We start from the raw sequence: 26,634 nt of genomic DNA, 5'->3' as shown, positions 1-26,634 counted from the left end.
TGACCTCATCCCGCCTCCTGCGATTTATCATCCTTTTGAGGGAGCAGAGCCGTTCATACCGAGTCAGTATTATAGCACCGGATACGACACTGCATATGCAGGCACACCTGATACATTTTCTCCACCACCAGCTTATACCATCCCGACTTCTGGCGTTTTGGTGCTAATGAAGTAAAAATGAAATAAATAAATTTTATGGCTTTTTTTTTATCAAATCTGATTATCAAATGTATAATTTTAAATCATTTTTCCAATAGATAATTTACTAATCTCTTGTTTGATTAAAAAAAACTCTTTAAAACCTTAGATTGACGCATGACTTAAACAAAAAATATAAATTCTATACTAGAATTCAAAATAGCACAACAAATTAAATATTTAAGAAATTAAAGTTTAAATATTAAAATACATGATCAATGAGCTTAAATGGTATATAAGTTATTTTTTATATTTTTATATGTACATAAGTTATTTTTATATTTTTATTTATGTATAAAACATAAATATACATTAGAAAATTATACATCTTTTTCATATATTTTATTAAGTACCATCATATTTCAAAAGTGTATATTAAGTTAATTGTTTATTAATTTTTTATTTAATAATTTATAATTTAGTCTTTCTATAAATATTTTTCTAAAAAATGCATTGAGATATTATAAAAACATTTAAATTTGTTCGCAATTAAATCTAATAATTTACTATTTTGAAATTAGTAATTTGATATTTGAACAAACTTCTATGTACAAGAAGATTGATAAAAAATAATTTACAAAATAAAATGAGATTAAAATATTATTTAATAGCATACTAAAATTATGTACTTAATAGTACCAGTAACGATATAATTATTTAATATTTTAATAATATAAAAATTTGTCTAGGATCATTATAAAAAACTATTTATTTATTATTTTGTTGAAAGTTTACATATATTTATAGCTCAAATTTAGTATATAAAAGGACCTAATCTTACCGAATTTCTGGATTCATCACTTATTGGCTAGGTTCACCCATGCAAGCCATGGAGATTTGTCGAGGAGATCTGAGACTGGTTTAGGTTATGGATATTACTAGATCAGAATCATATATTGTAAAGAAAGGAGCTGATTATTTAGCTACTAAGTTAGTTAGTTATTTAATTAGTTAGCTTAGTTTTGTTAGTTTATGGTAGTCTCTATTTCAGTTAAGCTAGGCTTAACATCTTTTATATAAACTGCTCTGCTGAGCTGTTTCCATTTTAATCAAATCTTTTGATTCTCACCTCTAATTTGAAATCGGAGCATTCTTATCATGGTATCAGAGCAGGTCATTCCTGTATTTTCTTTTTGATAACCATTTTATTTTTCCTCACTTTCTCGGCATCCAAACAGGCTTGATTCAGCTTATTTCTTGATCATTTCTTGCTCAAATCACATATTCTAGCTCACATTGTTCATCACATTCCGAGAAACTAATTTTCTTCGATTGATTCGAAGCATAATCACATATTTTTCTCAATCAAAGTTCTAAGTTCTTTGATTAATCATGGCGTTTTCTTCACAAAATGAAGATTCAGCTTCTCCTTTTTACCTTCATCCAACTGATAATCATAGTTCAGTAATTGTGCAACCAGAATCGAACTCTGTAAATTATGCTACATGGAGGAGATCTTTCCTTCTTGCAGTTTCAATCAGAAATAAACAAGGTTTTTTGCATGGATATATTTCAAAACCTTCAGTTGCTGATACTCAATTTAATGCCTGGGCTAGATGTAACAATTTGATGATTACTTGGTTATTACTTTAATTTCTCCATCCAATGCTTCTATTGTCTTTTTCATGGAAGATGCTTGAAAGATATGGGCAAAGTTGAGTTAGAGATTTTTGCAACCAGATGATGCAAAAATTTGTCAATTACAGCACAAATTATGCACAATTACTCAAGGTGATAAGTCAATTGACACTTATGTTACAGAATTAAATGCTATATGGGGGAACTTCAATGTTATAGACCTTTACCACATTGTAGCAATGGAAAGTAATGAAAACTGTTTTCAGAAATTTACTGATATTTAACAAAAGGATTATGTGTTTCAGTTTCTGAATGGCTTGAAGGAAACATTTCAGATTCAAAGGTCACAAGTGCTTAATACTAAGTCATTTCCTAACATTGACCAAGCTTACAACATGATTCTCAGAGATGAAAGTCAGAGAACTTTATCTCTTCACAAACTCAGTATATTTGATACAGTTGCTGCTACGGCTAAAACGAAGCGTAAACTAGATCTTATATGTTCCAATTGTGGAAAACAAGGGCATGAGAGAGAATCTTGTTTCAGATTTGTTGGATATCCTCCTAATTTCAAATTTAAGAATGCTCCCACAAGAAATCCTAATCTGGTTAATAATTACACAGGCACCAATCAATAAAGGCCATATTACATTGCACCTAGACCTCCAATTCAGTCTAGTTGTTCTTATCAGAATCAACAAGTGTCTAGATCAGCTTACAATGTGCAAGATCAGATCAATGAAACTTCGATCATGATAAATGACCAAACTTCACTCAATCTCTCTCATGAGCAGATTCAGAAATTGTACATGCTGCTTAATGATTTCACAAATGCTTCTCAGTGCAACTCTGCTCCTCAATGCACTCTAGAACCACTCAACACTCCATCTGGTATGACTATCTCGCCATCTACTTTTGCTGCAATGAATGCTCAATATGGAAAAGTTAATGCTCAAACATGGATAGTTGATACTGGGGCTACTGACCATATAGTATGCTCATTAGAGCTATTCTCAACTTACAAGCATGTCACAAATTGGAATGTTCAATTACCAAATGGAATGAAAGCTCCTATCACTCACATTCAATATGTTGATTTGTTTTCAAAACTGACCATTCACAATGTGCTTATGGCCCCTTCCTTTAGTTTTAATTTACTATCAGTCAGCAAATTAACTACTTGCAGAAATTTTAGTTAGACATTTCTTGCTGATCATTGTTTGATACAGGATCACAACACTATGATAAGGATTGGTCAGGCTAAAGTCTTACAAGGGCTATACTATCTTCAACTTGCAGCTTCTGAGTGCAAAGTGATTAATACTAGTGTTGTTTCTACAATAACTGCAAATAAAATAGATTTAAGGCATTGTAGACTATGTCATCTATCTAAAACCTAGGATGCATTTGCTTAAATCTGACTTATGAATTACAGATGTTGATTTGTCTAATGTTTGTGAAGTTTGTCCAAGAGCTAAACAGAAGAGATTACCTTTTCCTATTCATACAAATAATTCAAGTTCAATTTTTAAACTTATTCACATGAATGTCTGGGTCCTTATTCAGTTTCTGATTTGAATGGAAATCACTATTGTTTGACAATATTTGATGATTATTTTAAAGTAACCTGGATTTATATGTTGAAATATAAATCACAAGTTACAAATATTGTTGCTCAATTTTATCAACTGGTTCTCACTCAGTTTCAAAAGTCTATTTAGATGATTAGAACAGACAATGGCATAGAATTTCTTTAGTCTTCCTTTTATGCTTCCAAAGGGATTATACATCAGAAAACATGTGCATATACACCACAACAAAATTGTGTGCCAGAGGGGAAACACCAACATCTGTTGAATGTCGCAAGATCCTTGTTATTCCAGGAAAGCATGCCTATTAAGTTTTGGGGTCCTGCTGTTGTTACTGCTGCATAAATCATTAACAGGCCACCTACTCCAGTTCTAAATAACATAAGTCCATATGAAGTTCTATATCACTTCAAGCCAAATTACTCTCATTTTAAGGTCTTTGTCTCTCTATGTTTTGTTACAAATGTGGATCCACACAGGAAGAAATTTGATTCTAGAGCCATAAAATGCATTTTTCTTGGCTATCCTATGCATACAAAAGGATACAAGGTATTTGATCTGAACACTAACTCAGTTTTATCTCTAGAGATGTATTGTTTCATGAAACCTCTTTTCCTTTTCAAATACAGTCTCAAAATGATTTACATTCTACTGTTTTACCAGTTGTACCTCCATATAACTTCACTCATCCTTCACCTACTTTAAACAGCCATTCTAATCTTTCAAACCCAGAAACCTCATCAAACACTACTTCTGCTCTTTCTACTCATGTACCTCTTCGCAGAATTTCAAGACCTCATATTATACCTTCATAACTATCTCATTACCAATACAATGTATCTGCTTGTTCTACTTCTCATCCCCTCACTAATTACATGTCATACTCCAAACTTTCACCTACTTGCAGAACTTTCATTAATCAAGTTTCTGCTCATCCTGAACCAAATACCTATAATCAAGCTGTTTTATCTCCTCATTGGCAACAAGCCATGTAGGAAGAATTACTGGCCCTTAACCAAAATAATACCTGGTCTATTGTACCTTTACCTTCTGGTCTGCATGCCATTAGATCCAAGTTGGTTTATAAGGTCAAATTTCATTCAAATGGAAGCATAGAATGTCATAGAGCTAGGCTTGTAGCCAAGGGTTACACTCAAAGATATGGTTTTGATTATCAAGAAACCTTCAGTCTTGTTGCTAAACACACCACTATCATATTATTTCTTGCATTAGCAGCCATCGACAACTGGCATTTATCTCAACTGGATATTAATAATGACTTTCTTAATGGGGATTTCATTTAAGATGTCTATATTTCTATTCCTCAAGGTTATTGGATTCAGGGAGAGTCTTCTGATAATCCTGCTGCAAAGCTTGTGTGCAAATTGAATAAGTCTTTATATGGCCTTAAGCAAGCCTTTAGACAATGGAACATGAAATTTACCAATTCTTTGCTGACACAAGGTTTTACTCAATCTAAATATGACTGTTCTTTATTTAATAAGTCAGATTATACTGGTTTTATTGCTCTATTACTATATGCGGATGACATTATTATAGCCAGTTCTAGTATCTCTGTTATTTCATCTATCAAAGCTTTCTTGGCTAGTCAACTCAAGTTAAAGGATTTAGGATCCATCAAATACTTTATTGGTTTAGAAATAGAAAGAGATCATTTTGGTATTAACCTGTGTTAGTGCAAGTATGTACTGGATCTTCTAGAAGATTATGGTTTAGTAGGTTCAAAACCAGTTTTCATTCCTATTGAAGCAAATCATAAATTGGTTCATCAAACTGCAGATCTTTTTGGATAATCCTACTGGTTACAGACAATTAATAGGTAAGCTTCTATATCTTACGCTTACAAGACTAAATATTACATATGATGTTCATGTTCTTACTCAGTTCATGGACAAACCAGCAGCTATTCATCTTCAGTCTGCTATGACAGTTCTTAGATATTTGAAAGGCTCTCCTGGTCAAGGTATTTATTTCTCCTCCACTGCAATTCTTCAAATGCGTGCATACTGTGATAGTGACTGGACTGGTTGTCCAGAAACAAGAAGGTTTCTTACTGGTTATTGCATATTTCTTGCATCTTCTCTTATTAGCTGGAAGTCTAAGAAGCAACAGGTTGTTTCTCGCAACTCTACAGAAGCTGAATATACGTCCATGTCCCCAGCTGCTTCAGAAGTCACTTAGTTGTTATACCTTTTGACAGATTTTCAGATCAAGCATTCTCTCCAGTACCTTCTTCTTTGATAATATTTCAGCACTTCATATTTGCAACAATCCAGTTTTTCATGAACGTACAAAGCACATTAAACTGGATTGTCATGTCATTAAAAGAAAATTCAAGCTGGAGTCCTTAAATCAATGTATATTCCTACAAAGCAGCAACTTGCTGATATATTCACCAAAGTATTGAGTCCTGGAATTTTTCATGGTTTGTTAAACAAGATGAGCATTCATAACGTTTATGCTCCTCTTGAGGGAGAGTGTAAAGAAAGGAGCTGATTACTTAGTTACTAAGTTAGTTAGTTATTTAATTAGTTAGTTAGCTTAGTGTTATTAGCTTATGGTAGTCTCTATATCAGTTAAGCTAGGCTTAACATCTTGTATATAAACTGCTCTGTTAAGCTGTTTTCATTTTAATCAAATCTTTTAATTCTCACCTCTAATCTGAAATTGGAGCATTCTTATCATATATGAACATTCGAAATTACTATTGTTGAAGTGGGAATCCCACATTGGTTGTGTGTGTAAATGGACATGTGTTTAAATATTGGTTGGGCACCTCGCCTTAATACCAATTAGTTTTAAAATGGAAACTAATATGGTATCGGAACTTTGTCCATTCACATAATTTGAATTTGACCCGGCCCACGTGAGATGCGTTAGGGGGGATTGGTTGCTCGACCCAGACACGCTACGCGTGAGGAAGAGTTGAAGTGGAAATCCCACATTGGTTATGCATATAAATGGACATGTGTTTAAATATTGGTTGGACACTTCCACTTAACCCCAATTGGTTTAAAGATGGAATCTAACAACTATTACCTGAAACATAAATAAAACTTAAGTTAATGAAAATATATAAATTAAAATGATGTAGTATAATATTGTTTTAGTTACATCCTGGTTTCATAGTAAGATTCGCAATGAGATTTGAATTACTGAAAAGCTGATGCCTGATGCCACACTCTAGGGTTTCCTTCAATTGTGCAGCCTCTAGTATTATGATCTTCTACCTATACTTTGTAGCTGCCACCTAACTTTGACCTCAGTTTTTCGTTCCAAATCGACTCAATTTTTTTTACTTATTACCTCACCATTTCTGGTGTTAAACTAAAATTTCAAAGAATAAATTTTTCACATTTAAATTAATCCCCTCTTGAGGCAGGTAGGTATTTTGCGGAAAAAAAAATTTTGATTCCAAATTTTAAACGGTTGCATACATAAATACGGTTCAAATCTGCAACCTCATTTGCTCAAATTTAGTGAGAGAAAATTTAATCATTAAACTATGCCGGTTATTGATGCCGGTTATTGATGTTTATTAAACTTAGTTGTGATACTATATATCACTATAAGGAATTCTATATTTGGCAATACATTCTTTTGCAGCTAATTTTTTTTACTGCTAAAAAATATTTTGCAGCATTAATTTTGAAAGTTGCTGCCATTAATTAAGTTATAGCAGCATTTTACAGCAAATTTTGTTACCAATTACTTAAGGCAACGTTTTATTAGCAGTAACATACCACAATTTTTTTTTTATTGCTATATATTAATAGTAACAATTTAAGCACTATTAGGGCATCTCCAAGGGGAGTCACCATTTTTCCCTCACCAATTTTCAATTTGGTGAATTTTCACCAAATTTACTCCAATGGTCATCACCAAATTCTTCACCAAAAAACATACTTTTTTACTTTTTAATAAAATAATCATTTTTAATTCTTAACATTTTATACACTTTTTACCAATTACACCCACAAATTTATTTATGCTCATATTTATCCGAATTATTGTATTATTTATATTTAAAAACATAAATTGCTATTAATTTTTTTAATTATGAATATCTTATAAAATTTAATTTATATTAAAATTATTTAAAATGAACATTACATTAATTTATTTAAACTAATACAATAAAAAGACTAAAATAAATATTACATTAATTTATTTAAATTAACACATGGAAAGTAATTCCAAAAATATGGCACTCAGAGAATTTAGGGAAGAAAATAAAATTTTAATAATGGACTTGAATTTAATTGTTGATCCAAATATGCGTGCATATTGGGAAGCCGAACACAGACGAATATTTCAAAAAAGAGCTCAACAATCATCCTCTACTTCCAATACTTTTGGTGACTATTTTACTAATATTGGTGGATCCGATACCAATCTACCACATTATTGATAGAATATGTGTTCTATTTATTTATTATGTAATGTCGTAGTATGTTTCGTTTTTAGGTTATTATATCATAAAATTATCTATGTAATGTTTTTATATTATTGTCTCGTAAAATTAATTATGTAATATTTTTTTAATTGTCTCGTAAAATTATTCATGTAAGATTTTTATGTTATTGTTTTATAAAATTATTCATGTAATATTTTTATATCATTGTCTTCTTAAATTATTTAAAAAGTAAGCAATTAATTAAATACAACTACAAACAAATTATATGTATTAAAATGTAAATTAACCACATTATTATATTCAAAAAGTGAAATGGTGAAAGAAAAATTCCTTCACCATTTTTGATGAAAGAGAGTGTGAGGGAGTCACCAAAATGCATTTTGGTGACTCCCTTGGAGATGGAGAGTCATCAATTCCCATTTTGATGACTCCCCTTGGAGATGGTCTTAGCAACAAAAATGTTTGTTGCAAATTCTATTATTTCTTGTAGTGTATGTCCGCAGTAATAATTAGTGGCGAGTTTAAATTTTTTCATAAAATAAAAAAATATAAGATAGTAATATATTTTATTTTAATTATATGAAGGTTGACAAAATTAAAACTTTAAATGAGTAAATAGATGATATTATTATAATTATTATTATTTGGTACAAGATACACAAATTGTCTTTGATGGATCTTATATAATACAAGGGGGTACTTTTAAACTTTGTACATTGTGATTTTAATTCGAGCCCGATATATGTTTTATGGGAAAAAAAACGGGCTTTTTATGCCAAATACGACATTTGGCAGATTCTTTACATTTATACAGCCCATCTCATTTCTTTACTATCCCCACCATCTTATTTTATAAATATAACCTAATATCTTAAAATTATATCTTTTATACGATTTCCCTTTATGCTCTCAAATTAATAGTTATGTTTTCCATATTCTTCCATCCTCTGCTCTCTATTTTCTTTCATGGTCGCCGCACTTCATTAAGTTTCAATATCGCCTTCATCCTCGTTGCACCGCCGCCTTTCTTCCGTTTCCGTATTTTTTTTTTTCAGATCTGAATCGGAGTTTATTGTCGGAAGGAATAATAGATATTAGAAATTTTTAACGATTTTAAAAAATTTCTTAAAGGCATATGATCGGATTTCGAGACAAAAAGATTCATCGTTCTTCTTCTTCTTCTTTTTCATTTTCATATGTAGAAATTTTGTTGTTAACTGTTTTTAAGTAACAGTGATTTTTTTTACCATTAAACATGTGTAAAGATTATCTTTAAGGAATGTAATACTAATTTTCATGTATATAAAATAATTTTATGAATGTATGGATGAAAATTTGTTATTTCTGTAGTTTTATTGTGTTTGGTTGTATTTCTGTGTTTTTTTATTCTGCAGCACGATTTGTTGATGATGGTTGATTGACGAATTATTGTAATGTTTCAGTGTTGTTGATTTTATGTTGATTTTATGTTGATATTTACTGATTTTAACATTGACAAATAAGATAACAATATTTGTGAAATAAACTAAAAAAATAAAAATTTAAATGAAACTAAATAATGATATGTTAGCATTGGGAAATAAGACAAATAAAGATGTTGAATTATTGTAATGTTACAGTGTTGATATTGTGTTGATTTTCGGTTGATATTTTGTTGATTTTAGCATTGGTGAAAATGACAATAATGATGATGAATTATTATAATGTTATAATGTTGATCTTGTGTTGATATTTAGTTGATTTTAACATTAACAAAAAATGTCAACGTTATAATAATTTAGCAATCAATCAAAAATTAAGGTATCATTTTTTCTGTTTCAATTTAATTTTTATATTTTTTAGTTTATTTCATGTACAATATAGTTTTTTTTGCCAATGTTAAAATCAACCAGATATCAATACAAAATCAACATAATACCAACATAAAATCAACACTATAATGTTATAATAATTCAACATCATTATTTACATTTTTCACCAATACTAAAATCAACACTATAATATTATAATAATTATATATATTTTTGAATTTAATTCATATTTTTTAATTTATTGCACGGGCAATATTATCTTATTTGTCAATGTTAAAATTAAGAAAAAATTCAATTGATTATCAACACAATATCAATATATAATCAACATAAAATCAACAATATCGTAACATTACAATAATTCAGCAATCAACCATCATTAACAAATCGTACTGCAGAATACAAAAAACGCAGAAATACAATCAAACACAGGAAAAAATGCAAAAAATAACTGAATTTTATTCCATAAAATCACAAAATTATTTTATATAACATGAAAAGACAATCTTTATACATGTTTGATGATGGAGAATTACTGTTATATAAAAACAGTTTACAAAAAAAGGAAATATAGATAAAAAAAAGAATAAAAAGAACTATTAATTTTAAATCTGAAATCAAAATAGGAAAACAATAATAAGAAGCAACACAAGAATAATAACAAAAAGTCATTTTACAATATCAAAAATAATGTTTTTCTTCGCCAGAATTCTATGCAGATCTTCAGCTCCAACGATGGCAAAAAGAAAAACAATACTGACAAAATTTGTAGCAATTTTGGACGGCGACGTTGAGAAAGATGAATGAAGACGATAGATCTGAAAGAATTGGAGGAGTTTATGAGATCTGAGGGAGATTAGAAAAATGAGCTGAGAGAGAGATGAGAGAAATGATGGTGATGAAAGAGAAAATAATTTTGTTTATGAGGATTGATTTGAGAGGAAGAGTATATATATGTCCGTATAAAAGTTATAATTTATAGCCTGTATGGTAGTTTTGATAATAGAAATATATGTCTGTATAAAAGTAATAATATCATAAATGTTGGTTGTTTATGAAAAAAGCCCAAAAAAAACCTAATCCTAAATTTAAAAGACGGCGGGATTGTAAATTTTCTATCGGACGTGTGACACGTGATGTTACTAAACAATAATAATCAATCATTTAATAGCATAGCAATTTGATAGTTTTTTTAATTATTATTAAGTAATATATAATAATTGGTTATTTTAATTTATCAACGTCACATATCACACGCTTAATATAGTATTTGTAAATTTACATAATGAACCAGTTACATTCTAAGAATAAGCAAATATATATAATTAAATTTATATATTAACTGAAATCGTGGTTTCTTATACTCGGGGAATAATTGGTTGTATTAATTATTTCTGTTATGGCTTTTAGTAGCTTTTGTTGTTTTTGACTTTTTTTTGTCATCCACTTATTTGTGGTTGTGCTAATTTACGGATTATTTATCCAAAAAAAATTATATATTACTCGTACTGTTTAGACTTTAAAATTCATAAAATAGATAATTATTTACCATACGCCCCATATAAATAACTTCAAGAGTAATAATGGTCTATTAAATTTGGGCATGTGAAGTTAATTAAGAAGATATAAAATAATAGTTGTAGATTAGTACTATATGCATGCATGGTCCATCAGTACTACTCGTAGTATGTGGATTTGGAGTTGGGACCAAAATAGCAAAATTGCAGAAAGTGGCAGAAAGATTTGTATATTTCTTACTATGAACTGATTCAAATACAGCAAGTCCACTATAAAACAATCCCCTTCTGATCAGTTTCTTTAAATGTTGTTATTACAACTCACCTGTCAATTTTACACAACTACATAACCTTTGATTCTAACTAGAAAATTACAAAAATAACAATAAAGCACAGTGCAAAAAACATAGGTAATCGTCATTGAGTTATACTTTATTTATAACATTATCACTTTTTTGAATAGATTTTGGATTTTAACATTTTACATTCTGATGCATAAACTTATATATTATCTTAAATACAGTTATTTGACCTAACTGAAATCGCATATGCATAGACTAAATAATTATCAATGGAATATATTAAAAGGTATAAGAAGTAGCAAAATGCTCAACCCTTCAAAGTTTACGCACAAAAAGTAGCACACACGAAGCTACACAATAAAAATTACGACTTTGAGAGAATAAAATACAAAGTCATGATAAGATACAATCAGAATTTCTAAAAAAATCCATGTCCAAATAAGTAAAAGACCTATTACAATTCTTGAAATGAAAAACCGCTTTAAAGAAATAATTAAAGTTCCGCCTTTATGTTTTTTAATAAGGTACTAAAAGTCACAAAAATTTAGTTTTTTTTATAATAATGGACAATTTTCTTTACTGGGTGCATTCAATAATTTATGAACTAATTGGTCATATTAATTGGTTACTGCTCATAATACTTTATGGACTAATTTTCTAGAATTTTATGTATTTTTTCCAATCCGACCTTCATTTTTTTTCATTTGATGGAATTAATTGACATAAATAAAAAAAAAATTATTGGATTAAGCTGTGAAATTTTTTCATTCATGAAACAGTTGATAAATGCATTATTAATTTTGGATATAAAGATTATTTTTCCTATAGTAATTATTGAAGGTAGAAATATTTTAAAAAAACAACATAAAATTGATGATCAAATAAAAAACAAATGTAACAGTTAGAGGTTTTCAATATATATAAAGAAAATGAAATATTTGTGAATAAAAAATATTAGGTGCTTATTGTTAATGAATAATAAGGGATTTGCAAAACTTACAATAAACATGGGTGCTTCTTCCACTATATAAAGAAGGTCAGACATTAGAAGCAGGCAATAAACTTACAAAATTTTGTCTTCAGAAAGTGAAATCTTTTCAAACAAAAACTCAGTTTAGAACTGACATTAAGACATAGGCATGCATGCACAAACATCAATTTCATCTCATTTCATAAAAGGGACTTGCTAAACATAAACAAAGTGCATCAAAATGAACACTAAATAAAATTCAGTACACAATCAAAAGAGTGGATTATACTCAAAATCTACTATATTGTCACCATAAGCAGGATTATATGATGATACTGATGGTGTAGTTGTTGCTTGAGACAGTACTGAGCCATAACTAGGATTGCAATTAATGCTGCTATAATTGAAACCTCCCACGAAATCATCACCTACCGTTAATGGGTTATAGTTGATAACCGCAGAAATCTCATCAGATTTCAATTCCCAAGAAGGGTACTGGTAGTGGTGACCATCATCATCTCCCCATAGTAATCCTTTGTTGAGTTCATCAAAGCAAGCCCCACTATCTACAGGAATCCCATAACTATGAAAATGTGACTGGTGCAGATCATTTTCTGGAGTTTTGGAGTTAGCACTTGTCTGAACATCAATGGAAGTTGTTGGTCTTAGGCAGTTATCAGGAACAATACAACCCAAGTAGCCAGAGTTAGAAGAATCCTCTTGAGAAAAGAAGAAATTGAAACTATGATCAGTAGAAACTTCAGCAGCACATGAGTCAGCAGATGATTGGTTGGGTGGAGAAATTTGAACATTGTTAGTATTCTGGCTAATGGGGAGCTGAAAAGGAGTAAGAAGAGAGTGAAAATTAGGGTAAATGAAGTTGGTTTTAGCTTGAGTACCTTTAATGGAAAGGGCAGCCCTATCATAAGCAAGAGCAGCTTCATGAGCAGTATCAAAAGTACCAAGCCAGTGTCTTGCTTTAGTATTAGGGTCTCTAATTTCAGAGGCATATCTACCCCAAGGTCTCCTTCTTACCCCAATAAATCTTCCTGCTTCCTGCTGCTTTCTTCTTCCTTTTCTGAAACCAGTTTGACATGTGTTCCTCTGGAGAAGAGCAAAACCAGGATGCAAGGGTTTTTCTGATGTGGACATTGTTGGTTAAGTGGAAGAAGAGAGTGATTTATGGGTATATATAGATAGAATGGATGAGTGTGATTGATTAGGGTTGCAGAAAGTGAGGTGTGAAGATTTAGTTAAGGTATAGAGAGAGTGCACTGATTTGATGATGGTGAGGATGAGAGAAAGGACACTACTGTTTATACTTGTCCTTCTTTGTAAGACCATGCTCCCATCTCCAACTACTTTAAGATTTTGCTCTTTAAAAAAAGAAAATAAAGATGTCATATGAGCTTTCAACTAAATTTTAAATAGACTATACAAGTCATAACTTCAAAATCAAATGAGATTTAATAACTTGAATGTTTGAAAAGTATAATTCTGAAATTTACTTTGAGATATTAATCTTGATGTATTACAAATAAGGTAATATAATAGTTCAAACCCTACTAGAAATGCTAAGTTTAGCGACAAACCTAAAATTCGTAGGTAAATTTTTATTTAGCGATGGATTTAGCGTTCGTCGCTAAATCCCAGACGTTTTGGTGCTAATTTTGGCGGGCATTGGTGGGAGAGGAGGCGCCAATAATTTGTGCCAAAATTAGCGACGGATTTTGTCTATCCGTCGCGGAAATTAGCGACGGATATTTGTCAATCCATCGCTAATGTTGGCATAAATGAAACGCATCATTTTATTATAAAGTTAGCGACGCTTTATAAAATTTGTCGATAAATATGGCGACGGATTCTAACATTCGTCGCTAACATTCTTAATGAAACACTACATTTTATTAAGGTAGATGGTTAGCGACGGATTTATAAAATCGTCGCTAATTATATATCCAAAAAAATAGCACCTCCTTCTTCCTCTCATTTTCCATTTCTTCCTCTTATTTTTCATTTCTCTTTCGTTCGCCGTTTTTGTTCTCAATTCGCCGTTTCGGTATCGCCGTTCGCCATTTTCTTCGTTATCCCATCAATTTCCATCGGTTTTTGTCCTACTCCGCTGTTGCCGTCGCTCAGTTACCCTAAAACCTTCTTCTCTTTTTGTTTTATTTGTTTATTTTTGATAGTTTTTAATTAGTAATTAATTATGAATTAATTTTTTTAGTTTTTCGTTGTTGCCCGCTGCTGCCATCCACCATTATTGCCGCCAGTCAGTTACCCTAAACACGTATCATTTTTTAAATTTGTTTAATTTTGTTAGGTTTTAGTTATTAATTAATTAGATAAATTTTAATTTTAATAATGGATTAGATTAATTTTGTTAATTAGGGTTTAGAATGATTTATTTAGTTTAATTTAGGTTAATATGTGTATTTATTAGATTATGATTATAGTTTAATTAAATTATTAATTGTGGGTTGATTGTTTAATTAGATTAATTTTTAAGTTCATTACATTTTAATTTAGATTAAATTAGTTTAATGTGTTTAATTAGATTATAATTGTTATATTACGTTAAAGTAAAGGTAATTTGACAAAGAATGGCATATTTAGTTGAGTTATTTAATTGCTAATTATAATTTTACTAAATTTTATTTAAATTGTTAATTTTTGGTTAATAATTTAATAATTATGTATAGTTTAATTAAGTTTTTAATTTTAGATTAATTAAAAGGTTAATTAAATTGTAATTTTGGTTAAATTAGGTTAATATGTGTATTTATGTTAAAATCGTTAAACTGCGTTAAGTTTTAAGTTAATAAGATTATTTGGGTTAATTTATTTTGTAATTAGGTTAGATTATTAGTAATTTTTAGTTTAAATTATTAAATATTTTAATAATTATGTTAGTAATTTATTTTTATTTAGAATATTAGTTAATTATGTACAGTTTAATTTAAAAATTATCATGAGATAATTTGTATGAATTGGTGTATTATGTATTTCGATGTGTATTATTGTTTTTAGAATTTTCCTGAAAAATATGTGATGATTAATATCTAGGGGAATGTTGCCGAATTGTTTTTAGATATACAATTAAAAATTTATAAAATTCAGTACTTAAGTTGAAATTTTAATGATTGTTTTCTATTATTTAAATCTAAAATAAAGTTTTATTTTTTTAACTACACGCAGTTTTGTCTGTGCTAAAACCACTCCTTGCTAACGTTTGTCTCCACCCGCGTTGACCGCCTTCTGTTCGTTCTATGTCCGATTGTTCTTCAACAAGTAAGTGTTATTGTTTACTGTTTTTTATTTTAGTTACAATAGAATGAATAAAAATATAAAAAATAAACAACGATTTTATTCAAACTGAATAAAATTTTAATTAGCCGTAGAAAATATGTCTTGTGTCTTCAGGAGATTCAACGACACGGCAATGTACGTGTGTAAAGTTTGCAAAATTGATGTCTACATATAATTCAATCACGACAAATATATATGTATAGATATAGTAAAAAAAATATTTGATAGTTTTCTAGTGTATATTCTCTGGGTGGCTATTTATTATATGTTGCGTAACGCTTTTCCCTTAAAATATATAATTGGAGTTATGCAGCATGTATTATATAATGCACTTGTAGAACTACGTCGCAAGGCTGCCAAATATTTTTCCGTATTTATGCATATATCGTGATCGAATTACGGGGCGTCATTTTTGCGAATGGGATAGGGCCTTACCTTTTTAACGGTAAATTACATTTACTTTGCGATCATCAAGTATTTAAACCACCTAAATGTATGTGCTACAGAAATGAACTCATACCGCAGTTGGATGTATTTTGGGAGAATTAATAATGGCCCATTAATAGACGGGTTCGTTAGGAACGTTAGGGAGTTTTTACACATTGCTGTGCAACACCCCCGTGAGCGGGGTAAGCATAAAATTCCCATGCCCTCGGACCAAATGGCGGAATAAGGCTTTTCTGACTGTTGCGAATGTGGAGTTATAACTCTTCTAAAGTGGGTTTGTACGGGATTACTATGTCAGGACTTACCATGATGAGGAGAACAGAGTGGAGGTGCCTGATAATGTTCTGCAATTTGATAACATGTGCGAGGATAGAAATGAGGGGGAGGGTTAAAGTTCGATCCAGAGAATGGTTACTAATGTTGCTGGTCCAGAAGCGTTCACGAAAGAGCATCCAAATGAAGAAGCTTAGAAGATTTTTGATACAATGCGTGCGGGCGAAGAAGACATATGGCCCGTAATGATAGACATTTTCCTTTGTCTACAACTGTAAAAAAGTTAAAATTCAAATGCCGATTTCAACCACCGGGATCTTTAATGAATAAAATGAGCGATTTCATACAAGAATTGCTGCCCAAGGACAAGAAGATAGCGAAGAATTTGTATAGCGTCAAAAAACTGGTCAAAGGTATGGGGCTACCAGTTGAGGTGATTGATTCCTATAAACGTATATGTATGATATACTAGGGAGAGGACGTGGGTTTAACCGAGTGTAAAGTTTACGGACATGCTAGGTGGGTACCATCCATAACGGATAATTCCAAAAGAAGGAGTAACATGTCGTATAAAATATGTGTTATTTTCCTATAACTCCGAGACTCTAGAGGTTGTACGCTTCAAAAGCTTCAAAAGCTTCAGCTTAACATATAAGGTGGCACGCCAAACATGAGATGGAGAATGATATGATGTTTCATCCGTCTGACTTGTCAACTTGGAACATTGTAATGAGTTACACGAAGATTTTGCAGCTGAAGTCCGAAATATCTGAGTAGGATTATGTACCAATGTGTCACAACCATTTGGTTGCTCTGGGAAACAATACTCGTCATGGCCGTTAAATATGTATAATTTGCCTCCTAGCATGGCCATGGAAGACAAGTTCATATTTCTGACGGTACTTATCCCATGCCCCGTAGTCCGAAACATACATAATTAAAATTTAAAATTATTATTTATTATTTTAATAATGAAGTTTGTAATAAATATTCCTTAATAAATATTTTTTATGAATTTTTTAAAATAAACATTATATTTTTTAAAAATAACTTTTTTAATTATGTTTATTAAAATAATTTTCTAGGACAATATTTTAAATAATTAATTTAATTTATTTTAAAAACTATTTTGAAAAAAAAAATATTTTCTATAAATATGTCACAAATTTGTGACGAAAATGGGCATAACAAAGTTTCCGACAATAGAAAACTTGGGACGATATTGGGTGTCACAATTTTTGTGACGGAAGCATTCGTCACAAATTCGTTATAAAAGTGTGATGGATTTTGTGTCGTCATAAATTTATAACGAATTTGTGACTGAATCGTGATAGAGATTTCTTTTATAAATTCGTAACAAATGTGTGATGGATTTATATCGTCACAAATTTGTGACAGATATGTTTGTCAAACTGTGCGTGAATTTCTCATTACAAATATCGGTGTTTGGCATCTCTAGAATGTACGGAATAAACGAGTTTTTAAAGATGAACATTCAAATATTCAGAACATGGTTTTTATTTGCATTTGCAAATCGGTGAAATTCTATAGAGTTAGGAATCAAGGATTTTCTTATACGGGCAATGATGTTTTCTATAGTTTAAATTTCTTTTGTTATGATTCTTAGTTTGTACTCTTGACTACTCTTTTGCCGCCCACGCCTTTGTGGGCGAGCTAATCCACCTATCATTTATAAAAATAAAAAAAAATTCCTTCACAAATCCATCACACATTTGTGAATCTTTCTTTAATTATAAATTAATTTATCATAAAAGTTATCGTTTTTGAGAATTTTATCATAAAAGTTATTAATGATACTAAATTACATTTTATTTTTGGCAACTATTTTCTTAATATTTATATACTTATCAAATATAAAATTAATGAATTAAGCTGCCATAACTTTTATGTGAGGATTGCGCAAGGTCCAGAAGGTAGTAGGGTTGCTAATCATGGTGTGACAATTCCCAGCTAGGCTCCGCCCCAAGTCAATTGCTGAACATTAACTTTGACGAAGCTTTTAGAAAAGATATGAAGATGGGTGTAGGAATGTGTGTAGTTCGAAATCATTTGGGAAGAGCCATTGCCTCCAGTGCAAGGCGTTTTGACAATGTATATCTTCGCCCAGCTATGATTGAAGCCTTGGCCCTTAGAGAAGCTATTCATTTAGCTAGAAGACTCCAGCTTCCCAATCCTTGGTTTGAGGGTCACTACAAGAAATTCTGTATTTGGCAACAAATACTTTTACAGCTAATTTTTTTGACTGTTAAATGATATTTTGCAGCAATAATTTTAAAATTTGTTGCCATTAGTTAAATTATAGCAGCATTTTATAGTAAATTGTGTTACCAATTACTTAAGACAACGTTTTATTAGCAGCAACATATATAATTTTTTTTGTTGCTATATGTTAATAGTAACAATTTTACACTATTATTAGTAAAAATATTTGCTGCTAGTTTTAGTATTTCTTATAATGATGCCAAATCTATAATTGACGTAATGAATTCATCGGGTTCTATTGGTATGGACTGTGTGATTATTCAAGATTGTCAATCGTTTTGTGAACAAGTTTAATTTTAGTCGTTTTAGTTTTGTCAATCGAAATAGTAATTGGTGGCACGTGATATAGCCAAAAAAACCTTTATAGATCCTTTTTCTATAATAATTCTCTAGTACAATTGGGTGGCTAGATTCGAGACTGTAATAGTCGATTCATTAATGAAGATTTTCATCTTTTTTCCGGCAAAAACAAACATTTGTGCATATTTTAATATTTTATATAATAAAAGAATTTTAAATGTATACTATTTGGAAGAGAAGAAATGAATAGTTTCACATGTCATTCTTGTCATGAAAGGTCTGGTATGAAAATAGCCAAATGAAGAGAAGAAAGGACAGTAAGGGGCAACCCAAAAAGATGCAAATCTAGTTGATATGGAAGAAATTTGTTGATACTTGATATGGTACAAGTACTATATTGTTCTTGCATGGGCCACTCAGCTGACGAGAATTTTGCACATTCTCCTAAAGGTTTTTGTTCGTCTTTTAAATTTTTAAATCAGTTAAATTAATGTAGTCCTGAATTTAGGGTAAAGATGTATAAAAACATGTCTTTCTGCTACAAGAACTTGGACTTTGAACAAGAAATTCATGACTTCAGATTTTAGCCTTTTCTTTTATTCTATAGTTTTAGCTAGCTGATTTATAGACTCTAGTCAATTTTCAATTCCCTCCTTCACATTTTTTTTCTATTATTATTATTATTGAAAATGTATTGCCATTCGGAGAAATGTTTAAGTAAATTCAATCCATCACGTCATTCATGGGCTGAACCAATAATATTATAACGCCTTATTAAAATGAGAATATTTTTGTAATTTTATTTGTTATTTTTTTACACGTTTTAATAATTATATTATAAGAATATCCTCATTTTTAATGAGATATTATAATATTAATGGCTCAGTCCACAGATGATACGATAAACCAAGTCTATTTAAAAATTTCTCTAGTGAGGGTATTTTTGTAATTTCATTTATTATTTTTTGGACTTTTAAATAATAATATTCTAAAAATATCCTCATTTTAATGAGATATTATAGGCCTAATGCCTCAAAAACCTCCGACCTTTTATCCTCTTTTCAAAGCATTTTTATGTTTCAATTATACCCTGAAATATTATATTGATGTTTTTTTTCATTTGAAAAATATTAAAAAACGTTCTCCATGTCTAGCATATATTAATTGTATATGTTGAAAATTTATTTAGATTTAGTTAAATTAATTAATAGATTTAATTAGATTATTTTTTTAGTTAGTTTTAAAAATAAAAGACTTATTTGTATTTTTTTTAATGGAAATAAATTTAATTTTATCATTAAACTTAGTTAATTAAATGATTTCATCATTTAAATAAAAAAATTAGGTACAGTTTTTTTTGGATAAATGATAAGTGGATTAGCTCACCCGCAAAGTGCAAGCGGCAAAAAAGAGTTAGAAACTAGGAATAATTACAAAAAAAGTCAATCGACCTAAAAACATCATTCCCATTAAATTGGAAGCTATGATTCCTAGCACGATAGAACTCCACCGCCTTGCAAATAGTCAAAAAAAAATCAAGTTGTTCTGATCTTCCATTTCGTTCTTAAAGACACGTTTGTTTCTAGCTTTCCAAAGGTGTCAAACTCCGAAAAACCACATTAACTTCCAAAGAGAGCGATGACGTCCTGCAGCTAAAGAATTCCATAAATTGAAGAAGTGTTCTAAAGAATTCCGTGCAACCCAACTAACATGACATTTTGAAAGAATGTTCGTCCAAAAACCCCAGGCAAAACCGCAATGAATGACGATATGAAGACTAGATTCCTCTAGCTGACAAAGGGAACAAGAAGCGTGATTGTGTTGAAGAATACCTCGTCTAACCAAAGAAAGATTTGAAGATATCCTATCACGAGCCAACAACCAGAAAAAAAACTGAAGTCGAGGAGGAATAGGTTCCTTCCAAACCTGCAGAGCAAGAAACGAAACCTGCTGGTTATTACGATCCACAGTCGTTGACAGCAGCTTGTTCATTGAAGCGGAGGAGAAATGATGATGATTCTTCCAGTAGAAATGGTCTGGTTGCTGTTGAAGAGGGATGTGAGCATCCAACAGGTCGAGCATCACTTGGAGACGATCCTGTTCACCAATACGAAGACGTCTAGACCAGGTAATGTTGCTGAAATTTTGAAACTGAACGTTAAAAACAGCAGCAACCATAACGTCTTGTTGTCTACAAAGACGATAAAGGTCCGGGAACTGAGAACAAAGAGGAACTGAAAGCCAACAATCCTTCCAGAATCTAGTACAAATACCATCACTAATTTCCACATGAGCCGAATCCAAAAAGCCTTGTTCTTCACGCAAATGTTAAGAATTCCTTTCCATAAGTGCGAAAGGTGTAGCAGATTTACCGATTCAATATCATACCAAGCTGATATCGAATTACTATTCGAAACAACCGCAAACCAAAGAGATTTTTTATCACAAACCATCAATTTTCAGACCCATTTCATAAGCAAACAACTATTTTTAGTGCGAAACGGGGTAATGTTAAGGCCTCCGATGCTGAAAGGAGAACAAACATCAACCCAATAAACTTTACTAAAGCCCTTTTTATCCACCCTTCCATGCCAAAGAAACCTTCTAATTATCTGATCCAAAACAGCTTCAACGGATTGGGGAATACGAAAAGAGCCGAGATAATAGACAGGTAAACTACACAAGACAGATTTGACGAGAATAAGTCTACCTGCGGGAGATAAAAGTTTACCTCTCTAGGAGGACAACTGAGAAGTGAAATTGCTGATTACCGGATCCCAAAGTCTTCTCCCAATCGATCTATTTGATAAAGGGAGTCCTAAATAGGTGATGGGAAATGTTTCAACTTTGCAGTTCAGGATGCTAGTTGCCCGCGAAAGAGAGGATTCATCAACATTGATGCCGATAATAAAAGATTTATGATAGTTTATCTTAAGTCCTGAGATCAGTTCAAAGCATCTCAAAATGCGAAGAAGGTTCTCGATCATTGACATGTCATTAGGAACAAATAACAACGTGTCATCGGCAAACTGAAGAATGGGAAATAGGATCAGATAAACCATCAACATGAATCCCAGAGAGCAGACCTGAAACAATGGCTTTTGATAAGATGGCTCTTAAGGATTCAACCGCCAGCACAAAAAGCATTGGAGAAATCGGATCCCCCTGCCGAACCCCTCGTCCCATAAAGAAGTTATCAGTCGGACTCCCATTTAGTAAAACTGACAGCTGAGCCGAACCAAAGCAATAAAAAATCCACATAATCCATTTGGAATCAAAGTTCATCCTGCGCAAGGTTTGCAAAATCAACTTCCATGAAATCGTATCAAAGGCTTTCATGAAGTCCCATTTAATAACAAAGCTTGTTCTCTCCGACGTTTAACGAGATGGATAACCTCCGAAGCTATCATGTGACGGATCCAGGATTTCAACATAAGCAGAGTCAAATTTCCATATATAATATATGAAGTAGGCAATTTTAAAAAATTAGGAGGGGTTAAATTATAAAAGATAAAAAAAATTGGTGCTAATTTTAACAATTTTAAAATTTTAGAGGAGGTCATGACACTCCCATGCCTCCCCTATCTCCATTATTGGTACCAGATGAAGCAAATATTTGTCACCTTCGTCTAGGTATGAACCCAGATGAAAGAGACAGAGCAATCGTCTAGATTTTGAACCCAAAGGAATAACTCAGACGATTTCTTCGTTTGGTTTCGAAAAATTCAGATGAAAAAAAAAACGATTTTTTTTCGTGTTTGACATTTATTAGAATTTTTTTTAGTGTTTGTTAGAAAATTATGAAAGAAATTAGGAAAGAAGATGATGAAGTGGAGACATAAGGGTAACGTAGGCAATGACATGGCGAAGAGGAAGGTGTGAGTCAGCTTCTGGCAAGCCACGTAAGACAAAAGTCGCCGGAAGTCATTTGGGAACTACCGGAAGTTCATTATACTAAATGGCAGTGGCGGAACTAGGACTCCCAATTCGAAGGGTCGAAATTTTTACGTTCGGCTATTTAGAAAAATAAAACGGCAGTAAATACATGCAAATATGTTATTCTGTATTTATAGGGGCGGTTTTAACCGCCCCTACAAGGACAAAACCGCCCCTACGGTTATAACCGCCCCTACGAGAAAAATTTCTAAAAAATCTACTCTTTTAATTTTTTTCAACCGCCCCTACAAGGACAAAACCGCCCCTACGGTTATAACCGCCCCTACGAGAAAAATTTCTAAAAAATCTACTCTTTTAATTTTTTTCCGGCGAGGAGGGTCGGCCGACCCTCTTCGACCCTCCATAGTTCCGCCCCTGCTAGATAGAGAATTATTTTGAAACGAAAATTAGTTTAATAACCATTTTAAGACTTTGAAAAAGTATGGACCGGACAAAACCGCCGGAAGTCCGAGTACCGGCGCTGGTTTATTTAAAGGCAGTCATGGCTGCCGCAGAAGAAAGAACGAAGGATTGAGGAAGAAGGCCGTTAGCCTTCTTCTGCAATTTTTTTTGATTCAAGAGGCCAAAACGACGTCGTTTTGGTCTCTATTTAATCAAAAAAATAAGATCGTTTTGGCCCCTTGTTGTTTCACCTGGTCTCTTGAACAGATGAAACCAGCGGGACTTATGCTTATTAAATGCATCAGTCCCAAACTCTCTTTTAAATATAATTAGTCCCTCAATTTCTTCCATCAATTATCTTTTGCTTTATTAGTTCTTCATTAGATATTATTATTCTCTAAATTCTTTAACATAATTTTAAAATCTACAACCTAATTCCTAAATATTAAAACCTAATTTTTCAATTTTAAATTCTCCTCCAAAATCAATCAATCTCTGAATTTGGGTAAGACTTTTTCTTTTTAAATTTTATTTATATAATTTTATTGATTTATTTGTCTTATTGTGAAATAACTATATTCAATTCTAATTTTGTAGGTTTTCAACTTAATTTATTCATAAAAAATCAAAAAAAAAATTAGACTACAACAAGTAAGTATTTTAAATTATTGTTATTCTATTTTATTGATAAATACTTGATGAATTTTTTTATTTGGGTATTTTTTATGAATATTAAATTAAATTGCATGTTATTTTGTTCAAAATGGGGGATGAGTTTTTAAGCGAGAGTTTATCATGTTATATTGAAAAAACAATTTTTTTGAAGATTGATAATGAGCCCATTCTACAGCGCTTTCATGCTATGCACACCTGGAGATTGCAATTGCCTCGTATTGATCAAAACTAATGTAAGTAATATTTATTGTTTGTTTTTTATAGTATAATTTTATGCAAATAAATTTATTTATTACGTGTTATTTAGCCTGTGCTGAAAAGAATTCTTGGATCCGCCACTGTCTGCAACTTACATATTATTTATCAGTTGAAAGTCCGGATATAAATCTAAAAAATTAGAGAATTAGTGACAGATTTATCTGTTGCTTATTTTCTATGTCTGATCTAGTTAGATCATTTTTTCAATCGCCTGTTTGATTCGGTACTGTTTCTGGTTAGATCTGCTGAACCAGTTAAACCGTCCGGTCCATTCCGGTTCTGTAATCACTCCATTGTATTATTCGTCTTTTTTTATATAATTGGGGAAGAGAGAGCGCTTGTTGGAGGATTTGAACTCATAACCTTGACAGTTTGTTGTCCAGCGCTTATACCATTTGAGATACAGCTCGTTGGTTGTATTATGCGTTTTTTCATTGAACACATTGTATTATGCGTCCTGTTTCCTTGCTGCTTACTGCTTCGTACCAACCAATAATGTAAGCTTTAGTTTGATAATGTTGTGCAGTCTAACAGAAAGGCCGGGTTTGCCCTAACAAATGAAATAAATCGAATGATTAGCACGCGACCTGAAAGGACCAAACCTAGGCTCTCCTGCCCGAACACTGTTACCACATCATCAAACTGGATGACGTGCATGGGTCAGAGTTAAAATGATCCATGCACGTAAATCACGGCTATGTTTTGTAAAGATTTGTACTAAGGAGTTGAGTGAATCTCTTATCTCTTTATCTCAATCTTTTATCTTTAATGGAATGTACAAATTGGTCAAACATTCATTGAAGAAGAAGAATGAGAAGTGACTTTGTCTTGCTCTTAGGGCACATATATAACAGCTACCTCCTTAATTTTCTAGCTTCTGATCGTGCTTTGATTGCTAACATTTCTGTTCAAGTTCAGTTTCTACAACTGGCCCAACTTCTTGTTCAATCATTTTTTTAGACTGAGATGTTCGTTATCTTTGTGCTGACAGATATAACAAAGTTCATGTGTTGAGAGGGTGTAAAATGTTGAGAAATGATATTAGATCATATGTTCTCAGTTCCTTATTTTATTTACTTTATACATTGGTATTAAATATCTTTCTATCATTATTTCTAATTTTGAAATTTGTTAATTCCTCATGCAAATAAAAGATATGAAGTAATATATTTTCTCTTGCATCATGTGTCTTTAAAATTAAAGTCGAATTTACCAATGGGGTTAGTTCAAGTGGTAAGCGGTTTGTTATCGCTTAAACAAGGTCTCGGGTTCGAGTCTTGTGAATGCAGAAAATTCCGACTAGAAGACTCACCCACCATTTCAGGTGCGCGACGCGGGTCGGATCCAATTAGTCAGGGCGAAGTCCTGAAAACCGGATGGGCTTACCAAAAAAAAGTAGAATTTGTTTTCTTTCAGAATAAGATAAATTTGATATAAAAGAGAACCAAAATCATTCACTGTAGCTACTTTGAACATCAACTACAAGGCCAGTGAGGCCTAGTCCAAGTGGCTAAGGCGCTCCAGTGCATTCCTGAGATCTCGGTTTTAAGTTTCAGTAGGACCAGTGTTTAAAGGTCGAATTAAAAATGAAAATTTAACTACTAATCACTAACTACTAACATAACTAGATTCTACCACAATTAAAAAAAAACATCAACTACAAGAATTGCGACATAGAATGATTAACCGTTTGAGCATGAGAATGTCTTGTTGAATCTCCTATTAACATGTTGAATCCTGTAATCTTGGAGCTTGGTTAATTAATGCCAAATGTTCAGACAGATTTTCTAAGTCGAACTAAGCAAAACCGAATTTGAATTAATCGACGAGATTACCGAAGATCGTCTATTTCAAGAAGGCCTAATGGAAAATTTAATCTAAATCTTTGCAGGTTGTTGCAATCAAATTGTTTAATTTTTATAATAATAGCCTAATTTTGATATTTCATTGCAATTTTAGCCATTTTTTTCAATCAAATTAATTTTCTTATCAATTTTTCACCTTAATAAAATACCTAATAGCTTCGTTTGACTTTTCCGGTCAATTGAGCTTCAAATTCGTGTTTTTTTACTTTAATCGTCGACAAAAATTTAAAGAATTTATAATTAGATTTTAACGTTATTTTTTTAATATTAGAAACTAAATTTTGAAATTTTGAAAAATAATTTTTTGACATTTTAGAGTTAATTTATAAATTTAACTAAAGATAAAATCAATTAATTAATTGATTGGAAAAAATTGGTTAAAATTGCAATAAAATGTTAGAATTAAGCCATTATTATAAAAATTAAAAAAATTAAATAAAAATAGAGGAAATTACACCATTTACCAAAAAAAATGAAAATAAT

At 31.2% G+C, this 26,634-nt stretch overlaps 3 protein-coding genes across 3 annotated transcripts; 1 reads left to right on the top strand and 2 right to left on the bottom strand.

Moving 5' to 3' along the window:
• The first annotated feature begins 1,530 nt into the window (after positions 1 to 1,530).
• LOC126656813 (uncharacterized) lies at positions 1,531 to 5,567 on the top strand. Its single transcript, XM_050351433.1, has 11 exons — positions 1,531 to 1,756; positions 1,879 to 2,009; positions 2,082 to 2,384; positions 2,469 to 2,939; positions 3,006 to 3,147; positions 3,343 to 3,487; positions 3,722 to 3,914; positions 3,995 to 4,135; positions 4,361 to 4,558; positions 4,709 to 5,057; positions 5,206 to 5,567. The coding sequence occupies exons 1-11, from the start codon at positions 1,531 to 1,533 to the stop codon at positions 5,565 to 5,567; spliced, it is 2,661 nt and encodes an 886-aa protein (XP_050207390.1).
• Positions 5,568 to 9,976: 4,409 nt separating this feature from the next.
• Positions 9,977 to 13,771, bottom strand: LOC126656812 (ethylene-responsive transcription factor LEP-like). The gene is made up of 5 exons (XM_050351432.2): positions 12,693 to 13,771; positions 12,501 to 12,553; positions 12,434 to 12,456; positions 10,292 to 10,432; positions 9,977 to 10,006 (listed from the first exon to the last, which is right to left on the bottom strand). The coding sequence occupies exons 1-5, from the start codon at positions 13,553 to 13,555 to the stop codon at positions 9,977 to 9,979; spliced, it is 1,110 nt and encodes a 369-aa protein (XP_050207389.1). The 5' UTR covers positions 13,556 to 13,771.
• Positions 13,772 to 20,614: 6,843 nt separating this feature from the next.
• Positions 20,615 to 22,008, bottom strand: LOC126656811 (uncharacterized). The gene is made up of 2 exons (XM_050351430.1): positions 21,787 to 22,008; positions 20,615 to 21,232 (listed from the first exon to the last, which is right to left on the bottom strand). The coding sequence occupies exons 1-2, from the start codon at positions 22,006 to 22,008 to the stop codon at positions 20,615 to 20,617; spliced, it is 840 nt and encodes a 279-aa protein (XP_050207387.1).
• Between the last annotated feature and the right edge of the window lie 4,626 nt (positions 22,009 to 26,634).

Source organism: Mercurialis annua, linkage group LG7 (assembly GCF_937616625.2).
Source record: "Mercurialis annua linkage group LG7, ddMerAnnu1.2, whole genome shotgun sequence".
NCBI lineage: Eukaryota > Viridiplantae > Streptophyta > Magnoliopsida > Malpighiales > Euphorbiaceae > Mercurialis > Mercurialis annua.
The sequence above is the reverse complement of the archived record's forward strand: the minus strand, read 5'-3'. Positions and strand labels throughout refer to the sequence as shown.